Source organism: Mytilus trossulus, chromosome 11, assembly GCF_036588685.1.
Source record: "Mytilus trossulus isolate FHL-02 chromosome 11, PNRI_Mtr1.1.1.hap1, whole genome shotgun sequence".
NCBI lineage: Eukaryota > Metazoa > Mollusca > Bivalvia > Mytilida > Mytilidae > Mytilus > Mytilus trossulus.
Window position 1 is genome coordinate 57868977 of NC_086383.1, and position 14741 is coordinate 57883717.

Below are 14741 nucleotides of genomic sequence, written 5' to 3' on the forward strand. Positions count from 1 at the left end.
AGAGATACACATACATATAGCAATGAAAACAAACTTATTTATAAATACAACTTACACACAAACATACATACACACAGGCATACATCAACTATCGTTAGATACCCACATACAAATCTTTCAGTATGTACAAAATATACAATATACAGGTTATGTTATTGCCTAGAGAACAAATGATTTATATATTTTGCGTATAAATCTACATGGTCTTTGTAATTTTAACTTGTTTGTACAACTCATTATTTCTTTGAATTTCAAAATATTTGGCCTTTGCCACAAATTTAAATCAATTAGTTTTTTTCTGTCAGTTTCAAATAATTTACATTGCACAATATAATGATATTCATCACCAATACAGTTATTATTCGATTTCAAACATTTTCTATTTTCCCTTTCTATACCATTCCACCGTCCTGTTTCTAAAGGGAGTCTATGATTTGTGGTTCTAAACTTACACAGCGTATATATATCTTTATATTGCAATTAGAAGTCTATGCTAGAAATTTTTGGTTTGTTATATAAACTGTGTTATTATTTTGATGTGACAGATTGGATTTAGTATTACACTAAGCAGTTCTAACTCTGTAAAATTGTTTTCCATGCCGAACTTATTAAATTATACATCGCCCTTACCAGAGTCGTCTTTTGTTACAAGAGCTAGTCCCAGAGTTAGAGTCACTGCAGACTTGTCATATTGTTTATTTTGTGTGTGTGGTTCCAGGCCAACTCATTTCCCAGTCACAAGATACACCCAGTTTCTATTTGTGACACATAGATGATACGGACAACCTCTTGGTTTGGTTAACCGTAATGAAATATCGGAATTATAAATGATGATAGACGTCATCATGTTTTAATACTTGGGTTTTAGTGTTTCTGATGAACATAATCCAGAGAAGCCTTTCCAGACGCATATACTCTAGTATCTTGTAAACGTGCATATTTTCTTTTTCCTATTGTCCTTTTCAAAATCCGTTGATTGAATGCGAGTTATTAACGGTTTTGAACTTTTCACGAAAAACAGACGGTTTTCCATTGGTAGGATATGATCTGTTTTACCTTTTGATGCTTTTGTTGTAATTTAAAATCTGTTCAGACCCTTATTTAACTTGTCTTTTTAAAGCTACACGCAATAGCTATAAGTCTTCATAAAATAGGGATATGAATCAATCTATTCGTCATCGTATGCTGATTCAGTATGAGTATTAGCATTACAACAGACTGTCTTTTCTTGATATAAACAAGTTCGGTGCAGAACATACATGTAGTTTCTTCAAAGCAAACACAGATTTCCCTTTCCAAAACCTGTAAGTAATCTGATGACATTGGCCCCATGAAAAATGATGGGGTTTGTCCATTTATGTCTAGAATGGAATAACTTGATGGCCAAACGTTTCAGACCAAATTTGAAAATTACCGATACATATTTTGACATGGACTGCAAAATAACCAAAGGAATGTCTGATTATTTTGAATGTTTTTGAAAGCATTCGGAACGCGAACAGGACCTCTTTTACCTTTGGTATAATGAAACAGTCGCCAACGATGATGCACTGTCAGTCAGTTGAAAAGTGTTATCTTTACTTTACATTTACTTTCATCTGACGCAAACTAGAATTAATTATGGAATGACAAACTTGAAAGTCTGCTCGTGTCGTGGAATGAAACGTTCCTTACTTTCAATTGCCTCCGTTTTGATGACTATATTGTCGACACCTTTTAGTATCAACCCCTCGTTCCCCCTTTGTGTTTTAAAACAATGCCATCTAGAGCGTCAATATTGTCTTGATTCAGTCAAAATCATGCATGGCAATGCTTGTCGGGTATAATCTTAGCTCTTCATAGGAAACACAAAAGGCATGTTAGAACAAAAATTATATTAATGTTTGGACCCTCTATCCCATATTCATTATTGACTATATTGTAATGAGGCGAGTGTTGATTTTACTACAGAAACCATTGGTTTTGTAATAGCCATACATCCGGACATCTATTCCGTGGAAGCATCCAACTAGGATAGAGCTCATTAGAGCGCTACGGCAGGGTCGAGTAATTGTTGCTTTTATAATGTGTCCTTGATATTTTCAGACACACCTTATTGTAATTCTGCAAGTCATTACATACACTACAATTTTTATGCAGCAGATATGGCATCCCCTATAGTGAGTTCAGAGCTAAACTATATGTTTGACATCCCTTGTCACCTATATGTCTGAGTTGTAAGGTGTCACAATAACTAGTTACTAGTAGTTTGTTCTGTGGTTTGGCAGTTGGGTAAGCAAGAGAAATATTCTTGGGTAAAAGTAATCGGTATATGTCGGGGATGTGCTCCATAATAAAGACCTTTTTTTCTAGAAGAACATATTATTATCAACAATCGTTTTAAATAAATTTAAAGCAAGTTCATATTCTAATTCGCCAGTAAACTGGATCACCTGAGTAAAGTACTTGGTAAACACAATCTGTACTCGCAATTATCTTTACCATCTGTTTAAATTTATTGAACAACAGACCTATTTTGAAATATCTGCATAAATCCCTCAAACTAAGTTCCATTTGAACCTATTTTCATATATCTGTTTTAATTTAGGTTTACACTTTTCCATTCAGACCTATTTTGGAATATCTGCCTAAATCTAGCAAACAATATTCCTTTTTGACTATTTTGGGTATATATAAAAAAGAAGATGTGGTGTGATTGCAAATGAGACAAATGTCCACAAGAGTCCAAAATGACATAGACATAAACAACTATAGGTTACCGTATGGCCTTCAACAATGAGCAAAATCATGTCTGCTCGAATCCAGCGTACAATATTCTATTTTAAACCTATTTAAAGATATTTGTTAAAAACTAACAAAGAGTATTCTATTCGAACCAATTTTGAATATTTTGAATATCTACACATTTACCGAACCTTATTCCATTCGGAACCTAATTTATTATTAGCACATCATAACTCTTAAAAGATCAATGAAAGTAAGAGCTTTATTTTGTATATAATTATACAAAGGATAAAATCTGGAATGATTACGGATAATTCCAATATCTAGAACTCGTTACTGAATAACATAGAAATAAACAACTTTAGATCAGCATGAGGCTTCAATAATGAGTTAAACCCATACCGCATGATAAGCCCCGAAGTGTCCATTCAAACAGGAAAACTAAACATGTGTGAGCGTAAAATGGAGAAGATTACAGATATGAATGTGCAAATTGTTTTTCTTTATTCAATTTATTAAATGGCAGATTTGTTTTACCACCGATCCCATCCAACACATTGCTGACAAATAAACACGTTTTCTGGATCCCATGTCTTTTTAATTTGTTCCAACCGAGCGTAGTTACTACCCCAAAAATCCTGTTTCCATGTAGGACTTTTTCCAGTAGATTCGTTGGGATAACTTCCGTTCCCAAACTTCTCAAACTCTGCGTTCAGACCTTGCATATATTGCGAAAACTCATCATCACGATCTCCATTACCGCCCCATGAAGCACCAATTCCGACTGTCATCAAAGCCTTTCGGAAACCAGGATGGACGGATGTGTCCTGTGGTCCAACTTCCATCATTTTACCTGAAAAAAAATTGATAGCTATAAATTCAAAACTAACCAATATAAATGTCTACACTTGTGATATTGCAGAGAAAGGGTTTAGTTTCGTACTAACTGTTCTTGTTTCCTGAGGCATTGCTTAAGTCTGTGCAACACTTTTTGAATATTAAATTAATTAAAAGAAGACAAACTGACAAGCATCGAAGGAAACTGATATTCAACAGATGTAATTATTGAACAAAAGTTGAAAAAACAACAAAAAATTTGTAAGGGTTCCGCGGAACCCAGTGTCTCGCCTACTTTTGCTGTAAATCGCAGGCTCAACAAAAAATGAGGAAAAAAATCAATAAAAAAAATCCTCTTGATACTATCTTTTGATTGTAAGAAGATTCTGTCCAAGTTTGGTAAAAAACTAGGATAGTTAATGTATCTAATTAATGTTTTGAAAACTTAAACTGCCGACTGTATGTTATGTTAACTGGAAGAAAGTCTAAGTCCATTTAAAAGTAAAATACAGAAAAAATGGAGTTATCTTTTTACAATATTTACTTCTGGATACTATCTTATGGTCATAAATAAGCTTCTGTCCAAGTTTGGTACAAACCCAGGATAGTTTAAGAAAGTTATTAAAATTTTAAAAACTTTAACCACAGAGTGAATGTAATGTTTCCCCGCAGAAAAACTAAGTCCATTTAAAAGTAAAATACGGAAAAAATGGATTTATTTTTATACAAAATTTACTTCTGGATACTATCTTATGATCATAAACAAGCTTCTGTCAAAATTTGTTTCAAACCAAGGATAGTTTAAGAAAGTTATTAAAATTCTAAAAACTTTAACCACAGAGTGAATGTAATGTTTCCCCGCAGAAAAAACTAAGTCCATTTATAAGTAAAATACGGAAAAAATGGAATTTTATTTTTACAAAATTTACTTTTGGATACTATCTTATGATCATAAACAAGCTTCTGTCCAAGTTTGGTAGAAATCCAGTATAGTTTAAGAAAGTTATTAAAATTTCAAAAACTTTAACCACAGAGTGAATATTTGTGGACGCCGCCGACGACGCCGCCGACGCCGACGGAAAGTAGGATCGCTTAGTCTCGCTTTTTCGACTAAAGTCGAAGGCTCGACAAAAACAGCGAATTGAAAGTATACGATGGAAACCAAATAAAGAGTAACCATGGAAGCCAATGCAACTTTAAGCAAAGAATGACGCCAATGAAATTACAAGTAAACTATGGGAGCCAATGAAAATGCTAGTAACAATGGAAGATATTGAAATAACAAGTAAACCAATGGGGCAAACAAAACTATTAGTAACAAACGATGCACATGAAACAGCGAGCAACAATAGAAGACAGTGAAAATTAAGGTAAACATGGCGGTCAAGAGATTAATGGAAGACATTGGACCTGCAATGAAAAATACAAATTATAGTGAAGTTTAAATCATCCCTTCGTAAATTTTACGGACGCCATCACGAATTAGTTGAAGGGTATGGAATAACTGTTGCACAGATCGATGATATCGGATATTTTCCTTACGTCGTAACTACAATGTCCTTTACATGGGGATCACGACGAGTGCTGCATGTGGAGCAGGACCTGCTTACCCTTCCGAAGCACCTGAGATCATCCTCAGTTTTTGGTTGGGTTCGTGTTGCTTATTCTTAAGTTTTCTATGTTGTTTAGTCTGTACTATTGTTTGTCTGTTTGACTTTTTATTTTGGCCATGACGTTGATAGTTTGTTTTCAATCTATGAATTTGACTGTCCCTCTTGTGTCCTTCGTCCCTTTTCTTTTAGGTAAAACGTGGTGGTCAAGTGATTAATGGAATTTAAGACATTGAAACTGCAGCGAAAAGGAGAAGCCAATGAAACTGCAAGTTAACAATGAAAGCCATTGATTAGAAATAAGAAGATGTGTTTAGACTGCCAATGAAACAACTCTGCATTTAAGTCAGAATTGTCTTATCTTTATAAAAAACGATTAACTTTTATGAACTACATCAACAAATAACAACTTATAAACAATAGGTTTCCGCCATAGAACAGATGCAAACAAATGCAGCTGGTTAAAATAATTCAACAGGTGCCAACCCTTTGTCCTAACCTGAAACAGTAGTCTAAGATTACAACATGGAAAGACGCACTATAAAATATCAATTGAAATGGTTCATCTCGATCTTAAAGAGAAATATTAACAAAACAAGTAAAAACACACTGAACGAAAAGATTTGAACTATGAAAGAAGATAAATATAATATGTAAAACAATGTAATAAAAACAAAATATAACTGGGACGAAATGGCGTTAAATTAAATAAAGATGTAAGTACTTAAGCTAAGAGGAGACAACAATGAATCACGTTTTAAGTTAGCAGAGGTCAAACGAAAGACTTTCTGAAATTGTTGCAAGCACCAACTCCTACGAGATTAACGGTGGTGTGTACCCTGTGTATGCCTATTAAAGTGTAAAACAATATATCACTAAAAATACCTCCAAGTAAAATCGCTGTCATTCCAGTAAATGAACCAGATTTTGGAGAAGTTATGTGTTTTCTTAAGAACTCAATCAAGTCAGATGAATTAAGACTTTCTTTTTGCACAAGAGTTCCAATTACATCGTTCCTGTAAAATAGAAAAATGACTTTAGTTACACTTCACGTTTTAATAATAAATATTGTTTTCATAATTCGAATTACTCTCAACTAAATCATAGGATCAAGTAATATATTGTAAAGTTGCAATTTTTTCCACTGCTGGTGGACGTTCCTTCCCCAAGAGTCCAGTGGTCAGTACTTCGGTGTTGACATGAATATCAATTATATGGTCATTTGAATAAATTTCCCGTTGACAAAACTTTATGTTTTCGAAAAACAATTAGGATTTTCTTCAAAGAAATAGATAACCTTAACCGTGTTTGGCAGAACTTTTAGGAATTTTTGTTCCACAATGCTCTTTAACTTTGTACTTTGTTTTATAACTGTTTTGATCTGAGCGTTACTGATGAGTGTTATGTAGACGAAACGCGCGTCTGGCGTACTAAATTATAATCCTGGTACCTTTGATAACTATTGACACTGATTGCTCTGCTTTACATAACCATACAATGACCTTAATATTTTAGAATTAAACCAGTAGCTGGGTAACAAAGTAAAATTAGAAATGAATCAGGATTATAATTAGCAAAACAAAAAGAGTAAAGAATCGAGTAAAAATCAGGACATTCCACAGCCCCCTTTTTCCCATCCATATCCTTGTGCATACTGCATACGTCGTTAATCTCCCGTTTGACAGTTTAAAGAACGCCAACATGCTTGGGTTTACCGTTATGCAATATTTACTTGACAGATGATTAAGAACGTCATGATGCTTTGGTTGCATATAATGAAATAGATGATTACGAACCCCATCATAATTTGGTTATCCGTTTATATTGCAAAGATGATACGGACACCCTCTTGCTTTGGTTAACCGTTGATCATAAATGATAACGGTGCCATCATGTTCTGGTTCACAGATAATATTGACGCCATCTTGCTTTGGTTAATGTTATGGAATATCTGTTTCTCAGATATTTGTGGATGTGTTTTAAGGTTTCAAATCCATTGAGTTAACCCAACAAGAATTTGTGTTATTAAATTTTTTTTTTTAATTTAGCTTTTCAGCTGTTTCGGTTTTTTATCCATCTTTGGCTTATTAATACTTTGATCCTGATGAAGGAAAGTCCAAAAAAGCCTTTCTGGACGCATATACTTTAGTATCTTATAACGTGCATATTTCTTTTTTTTTCCTATTGTCGTTATTACAATCCTTTGATTAAACGCGAATTATTAACGATTTTGCAATTTTCACGAAACAACAGACGGCTTTCCGGATAATTGATAGGATAGGATCTGTCTTTCCTGTCGAAACTTCTTAGACCATTTTTTACTCCAATTCCAATATTTAGTAACTTACGTGTTTCATAGTCGAGTTGTCCTGAATTGTATCTAGTGTAGTAAGCCATTATATAAAAAAAGAAGATGTGGTATGATTGCCAATGAGACAACTGTCCACAAGAGACCAAAATGACACAGACATTTTAAAAACAAGTATTGTCACCGTACGGCCTTCAACATAACCAAAGCCCATACCGCATAGTCAGCTATAATAGGCCCCAATAATACAGTGTAAAACAATTGTTTGTTTGTCTACCGTTTTACTTTCTTATTTGTCGTTTGAAGACTTTTAATTGTTTATATGCTACCTCTTTTGCGTTCATCTCATCTCATTACAATTCAAGAATTTGTAATTATCTTAAATGAAAGAAACATACTAGGTTAAACTAGCTATATATATATACATACGGTTGCCATAGACGAAGATATTTTAGTCCCGTCTAACTAACACGGACGAGCTTTTGTGAGATATTGACCACATCCATAATTTATTCTATTTTTCCGAAACATTGTTAAATTTACCTGGTGTACAATGCATCATTTGCATCTTTTTCGTAGTCCCAAAACGAGGTTAGATTTTCATAGCTACAGCTGCGTTGTAAATCAGGTCTAAAGTTCAATAAATGGTCCATATATACACGAGATGGACTATCCCAGTCTCCAAAATGATTTAAAAAAAACGATACGCTCCCGACCTGGTTCACAAATTGGAATGGGTAAATGCTCAAGAAGAAATATCTGAAAATATATAAAATTAGTATAATTATTCATAGTAATAGTAAAACAAGATCTGTTCTAAGCAATTATACTTGATTTCTACAATCTGAAATAAAAGTTTTTCATCGGAGATATAAATAGTAACATTTTTAGTGATCTATCTGCTAATTTGATTAAGCTACAGATTAAAACTATTATCACGTTAAAATTGAGGCTATAAATAGTGGTATTCAGCGTGCAGCTTCAAATTAAATATTGTGTACAACTGTAATATAAGCATGCCTAAGGGCTTTCATGGACTAGAGTATGTGCTAGTTAAATGATAATAACCATAAAATAATACACAACTTTGACATGTCAGGGTTAATATAATACATTTGTCATTTTGTAGTCCAGAAGATATAAGAATAGTTTTATGGTAAAATCATGATTTTTTAGAAAGATTTAGGGGTGTAAATATTTAAAAAAAATAATAATAATTCAGCCACAAAACAAATCCAATATTGCGGCCAAATCCAAGATGGCCGACATAAGGTTCTACGAATACAAAATCATACACTATAAATTATAAAAGTATCCTCGTGATAGTATCTGATAAAAATAATCTGATTAAATTTTTATATATCTAACTTTGATAACCTCATGTATGCAAAGAACGACAACCCATTTATAAAAGTATATAAATGTTTGGGTTAAACATCATGGTCGTTTTTGTTCGATTTGTGAGTATTTATTGTCCCAAGACCGTTTTTGTTTGTATACAACTTCATACCTCCGACGTCATGAAATGGTTAAAAGTTCCTTGACCAAAATATCAAATCACACTGAACAGACTTTTTTTTCGTTTGAATACAACTTCATACTCCTGACTTCATATAATGGATTAAAGTTCCTTGACCAAAATATCAATTAACACTGAACAGATTATTTTTCGTTTGTATACAACTTCATACTCCTGACGTCATATAATGGATTAAAGTTCCTTGACCAAAAATATTAATTAACACTGAACAGACTATTTTTCGTTTGTATACAACGTCATACTCCTGACGTCATGAAATGGTTAAAAGTTACTTGACCGAAAAAAATTATTAACACTTAACAGACCTATTTCGTTTGTATACAACTTAATACTCATGACGTCTTTAAACATCTAAAACATTTTTTTCTCTCGCTTTTCTGAATCTAGTTTGACGATCTAAATACTAGAACTCTAAAAAATAATCAACTTATCTTACCCGCCCCATTGTTTTGGCATATCTGGTAAAATTGAAAAGAATTTCTCAACAACAAGATCGTATACGTTCATCTTCTGGGCAGCTAGATACATAGGAAAATTGCAAGAAAATCGGACCATCTTTTTAGGTGCTTCATGAAGACGGAAAGTAAATTTAGTAGTGACACCGAAAGTTCCTCCGCCACCACCACGTGATGCCCATATAAGGTCAGTGTTTGAAGAATGCGTTGTTCGGCCATTTATATCCGTCGAAGTCGTCCCGTTGTCATTGGCAATAACGAGTCTACTATCTGCTGTAATCATTTCAACTTCCAGGAGATTGTCAACAGCCAAACCATACATCCGGGATATTGGACTGTGCCCTCCGCCGAGCGTGTAGCCACCAATTGCCACCGTGTGAGCACTTCCTCCTATCATTACACGATCAACTTTGTCAAGCTGGAAAATTTCAATAAATTATACGATAAACTTAATTTGTATAGTTTGTTCTTGTATTGTACTGTAATTCAACTGTCACAGGATAGGGGATGGTTCGTACCTTCATACATGTGAAGTCTCGCTACAATTTTATTTGCCAGTTAGTAGCATGTAGTTCAATGGTTGTCGTGGGTTCATGTTATCATTTTTTTTTTTGTGAATTGTTTTTAATTTGTTAATTAGCCAGATAGTTTACTCAATAATTCTTTTTTTATATATTTAAAAAGAAATCAGTTTTGCAAACAGTTAATTTTTATTAGTATGATCATATCAATTATAATCGCTGTCAAGACAGATGTGCTGACTCCTATAACCTGGAAAAACCATCGGAAAGAAAAACTTCACTTTCATTGGCATCGATCTAAGGGTTTATAAAATGTCAACAGAAATTCCAGGATGAACATTTTTTACGCTTGCCACGTGTTTCATCTATAACAGTCTCTGTAGTGACGCTCGAATAAACAGAAAAGGTTGAAGAACATTGAGGACAAAAAATACGAAAGGTTTTGCTAAAAACAACTAAGGTATTCTTTTCCTGTGGTATTAGATTCTAATTTTCGAGAATTTCAAAGTTTTATAAGCAGCTGATTCATAATTTAAATGTTTTGCATTAGATGAAGTTATGAGAACTATCAAAGACTTGCGGTAACACAAAATTCATGAAAGAATATGAAAACATTGCCAAAAATTAGGCAACACACTTAGTGTTCGTGTTCCCGATATGGAATAGGTAGATACAAGTTGATATGTGTCAGGTTAAGCTAATCTTTTTTAAGACCAAATTAACAAAAAAAACAGTGGAAAATGTTATCGTTAGCTGTAGCGTATTTTCTAATTGATTTGAACTTTAAAAAAAAAGAAAAGAAAAAAAGAAAATTGTATACCTCCTTGTAAACAGTTTGCCACTGGTTTCCGGATCCAAGAACAATCTCCCCGTAGGGACAATCTTTCCTTGTAGAATTTAGTTTAATACTGATTTCTGTCATATTTCCAAGGTATATCATAAAAGCGCCATCTGCAGTTGACCGTCCTTGGAAATCGTGACCCGACGACTGGACAACAATATGCATTGATTTGGAACGTGCCCAATACAAACATTCTTGAATCTCTGCGGCATCTTTGACAACGGCAATCATAGCAGGATATTTTGTTACTCTTAAGTTTTTCATCACTGTAAGATTTCTATACAAACTATGAGAAGGTAGGAGTAGATCTCCTTTTTTAAAAGTGTCACTGAATTTTGCAATTTCTGACTGGCTTGGCCAGCAGTTCATTCCGGGGTAGCAAAATGAACTGTTACCCGTTCTACATGCTTGGCTTGTTTTGATTGGTTGTTTTTGGAATCCATCTGGTACCAATAAAAATCCATTTGCGCATCCAAATACCACCACAAGAGCACTCAAAATCCTGAAATAGACACAAATTTGACGCTCAAATCCTGAAACAGATACCAATAGAACGCTCAAATCTTGAAATAGAATAAAAAAAGAATGTGTCTCAAGTACACGGATGCGCCATTCACACTATCATTTTATATGTTCAGTGGACCGTGAAAATGAAACAAAATCTATAATTTGGCATTAGAAAGGTCATATAGGGAACATGTTTACTGAGTTTCAAGTTGATTGGACTTCAACTTCATCAAAAACTATCTTGACCAACATCCTTAGCCAAAACTTTAACCTGAACTTTGCATTATCATTTTCTATGTTCAGTGGACCATGAAATTGGCATTTAATTAGAAAGATCATATCAGAGGAAACATGTTTACTAAGTCTCAAGTTGATTGGACTTCAACTTCATCATAAAGCATTCATCCTTCTACTTGTAATGCCACTGAACATAGAAATGACAGTGCAGTTGGGGTATACGTGTACTAGGGACACATTCCTGTTCCATCTGTACTATATTTGTTTCGCTGATATTAGGAACTTATTTTACATGCTTAGTATAACTAATATTCCTATTAAGATGATGATTTGTTTACACCTGATTGATTACATGTATTATCTAAATCAAAAGCAAATGTTTAACAAGAATGTGTCCATAGTACACGGATGCCCCATCTGCACTATCGTTTTCTGTGTTCAATTGATCGTGAAAATGGGGTGAAATCTCTAATTTGGCATAAAAATCAGAAAGATCATAGGTTTACTAACTCTCAAGTTAATTGGGCTTCAACTTCATCAATAACTACCTCGACCAAAACCTTCAACCTGAAGCGGGACAGACGAACGGACGAGAAAATATAGTGCTAATAAATGAGGCATAAAAAGCTGATTATGTAATTGTTATGTAATTTGAAAAGTATGAATGAGTTAGATATATTCACCTGTACACAAAACATGTACGTACAGACAACATGGAGGCTGACGAATATGAAAAAAATAGTTATGTTCCTTAAAAGGGCACTAGCTACTTTTGCTCAATCTTAAATGAAATGCAAATAGTGAAATAAAATTTTGCTTTTTAGCAACCAGTATTGGTTAATTTACTCGAAATAAATTAAAAAGCATTGATTATGAATTAATCACTTGCAAGTGAACAAGTCGAGCCCATTGAATCCGTTTTCATGTGAACTTCAATTTAACCCCTTAGCTTAAAATGGATAACACGTGAATTGTATGTGTAAAGTTATTTAAAGGAAAAGAATGTCAACGTTGAAAGTGAAAGAAAAGAAAATCATTTGACTGATTGATTCGATCCACAAAAAAATATTTTTATTTGGTAAAAAACGATGATAAACATCAATTTTCCATCTACGATAGACAATTAAATAGACCTAGAAAAATCCAAGAGCGTCTAAACTAAAATACAAACAAAACGAAGCTACGTATTTTCATGTCTGTGTCCTGCTTATTGCTTATTCTAGACTTTGAATAGTTTGGATAAATGTTTTACATTTTTATAAATCAAATATGAGAATTTGATTAAAATCGGTGAACATGAATTTGACAGCTAGTACCCCTTTAATGATGGATCGACACCATTGTACAAAAATGCAGATTTCGAAAAAGAGCAGGCCAATGCCGCTACAAGGCAGCAATCAAAGTTGCAAAGGGGAAGGATTTAATAATAAGTTGCAATAACTATCAATAAATCTGTTTAAATCGATGATAGATTATATGTTGAAGGTAAATAAATATGTCAAAAAGATAAGTAAAAATATAAAATCGTTAAATAAAACAATGGTGGCTAAAGAAGAACATTTATTTACATTGTACAAATTGATTGGAAAATTTTAAACTTATATAACTTATATAATTTAAAAATGAAAACAAAATCATTGACAAGACTTTGTTTATGCTTTATCTACAGTTCCAAATTTCCAGTTGCAATAATAATGTTTTTTTATTTTTGTTATTTTAAATCTTGACTAATAAATTTAATGGCATGTTATAACATATATATATGAATGAGTGAAGTGAAATCTAAAATTTATAAAAAAAAAATGGATATTATAGTAGTATATTATTGTTAAAATCCGAGTTTGATTGATTTAAAAATATAAGATTAAACCTTGAAAATGGTATTTATATATCCATTGTCTACATGTAGATGACATGTAGACAAATAGTTACTTAAGTGATTGCATAAAATACTTCACATACTTAGAATCACTTTTTCATTGACAACAAGGAAATACATGAATCTTTCTTGAAATTTAACCACAAATTCACCTGTGCTTTACGTCAAACAACCTACTTTTATCATAGTCCCGGTTAAAAATATCGCATGAACTCATGTCTAAAAGAAAATATTCTATAAGTCGGTGCTCGAGTCGACTTTATATATATTCCAACAATAATCATACCGGTAGATGATGAAGAAAACAGTTATAGTCCTTAAGAATGTTTGCTTGTCATGTTTTCAAGTTTCTGTCTGATTTTCGGAATCCTCAGGTTTTATCTATTTGAATGCTTAAAACATTTGCCCATTAACCCCAATTTTTCTTTTTATCAATCTATTACATATACATTTCCCCGCCAAAATTTAAAAGACTTATATCTTGAAAACAAGCACACACGGACCTATATATATTTTTTGGTCTTTTGATTCCATTATTAATTCCCTATCAATATATACTAGTGTTTTGAAAAATTAATTATTTTGAAACTGAGCAACTTCCTTAACATGACATGAAATTGAGAAAGTAAGGCTGGTTAGTATAATTAACTGATATCGATTGGTTGCATGTTACCAATCAGTTCACCTTCCCGTGAGAAATAAAAAGAAACGAAAAACTAAAAACTTTTTATTTTAAAATTTGACTTGAGAAAATCACACACATGGATTTGCTATTCCTTTCAATCAAGCATTACGCCCATATTATGTTCATAATTTTAAAATTGTTTTTTTTTTCCTTTTTGATCCCTTTTTGTATTTTAAGGTATCAACTGTTGCATTTTTTTTGTTTTAAAGAAAGAATCCATCTTATTTTTACTTACATGAAACACATCTTGATGGAGTATACTGTACCCAGTACTTCGCTGTTGAATTATATGAAGGCACGTAATCTTTAATCAATCTTGCATGACAACAGATATATTTATACCTGTTCACAAAATGTGACGTTACTATTCTTTCGAAATAAATACTATTATAAATGACTACCCAGGATTTTTATCTTTGTTTTTGGACAAAGGTAAATTTCTAGCACGATATAGTTTATGGATGATTCTAAATCGCATTACTGAATACAGGCCTAGAGAACATTGTCCTTTGGTCTTGAATTTTATTATTGCTCAGTTTACTTAGTATAATGAGATTGTTTTTTTGACATTTTGGTATGAAATAGAGGCAACAATAG

At 32.8% G+C, this 14741-nt stretch overlaps 1 protein-coding gene across 1 annotated transcript; it reads right to left on the reverse strand.

Moving 5' to 3' along the window:
* Positions 1-2972: 2972 nt before the first annotated feature.
* LOC134691348 (uncharacterized) lies at positions 2973-14493 on the reverse strand. Its single transcript, XM_063551817.1, has 6 exons — positions 14380-14493; positions 10816-11338; positions 9456-9892; positions 8023-8238; positions 6057-6187; positions 2973-3577 (listed from the first exon to the last, which is right to left on the reverse strand). The coding sequence occupies exons 1-6, from the start codon at positions 14388-14390 to the stop codon at positions 3258-3260; spliced, it is 1638 nt and encodes a 545-aa protein (XP_063407887.1). The 5' UTR covers positions 14391-14493; the 3' UTR covers positions 2973-3257.
* Between the last annotated feature and the right edge of the window lie 248 nt (positions 14494-14741).

Bases quoted from the DNA above. Each gene is read 5' to 3' on its own strand.
- LOC134691348 (XM_063551817.1), bottom strand. The intron at 8,239-9,455 runs GTAAGATAAGTT...ATATATTTTCAG, and splicing joins ATGCCAAAACAATGGGGCGG to ATATTTCTTCTTGAGCATTT. The intron at 6,188-8,022 runs GTAAATTTAACA...TCTATTTTACAG, and splicing joins AATGATGCATTGTACACCAG to GAACGATGTAATTGGAACTC.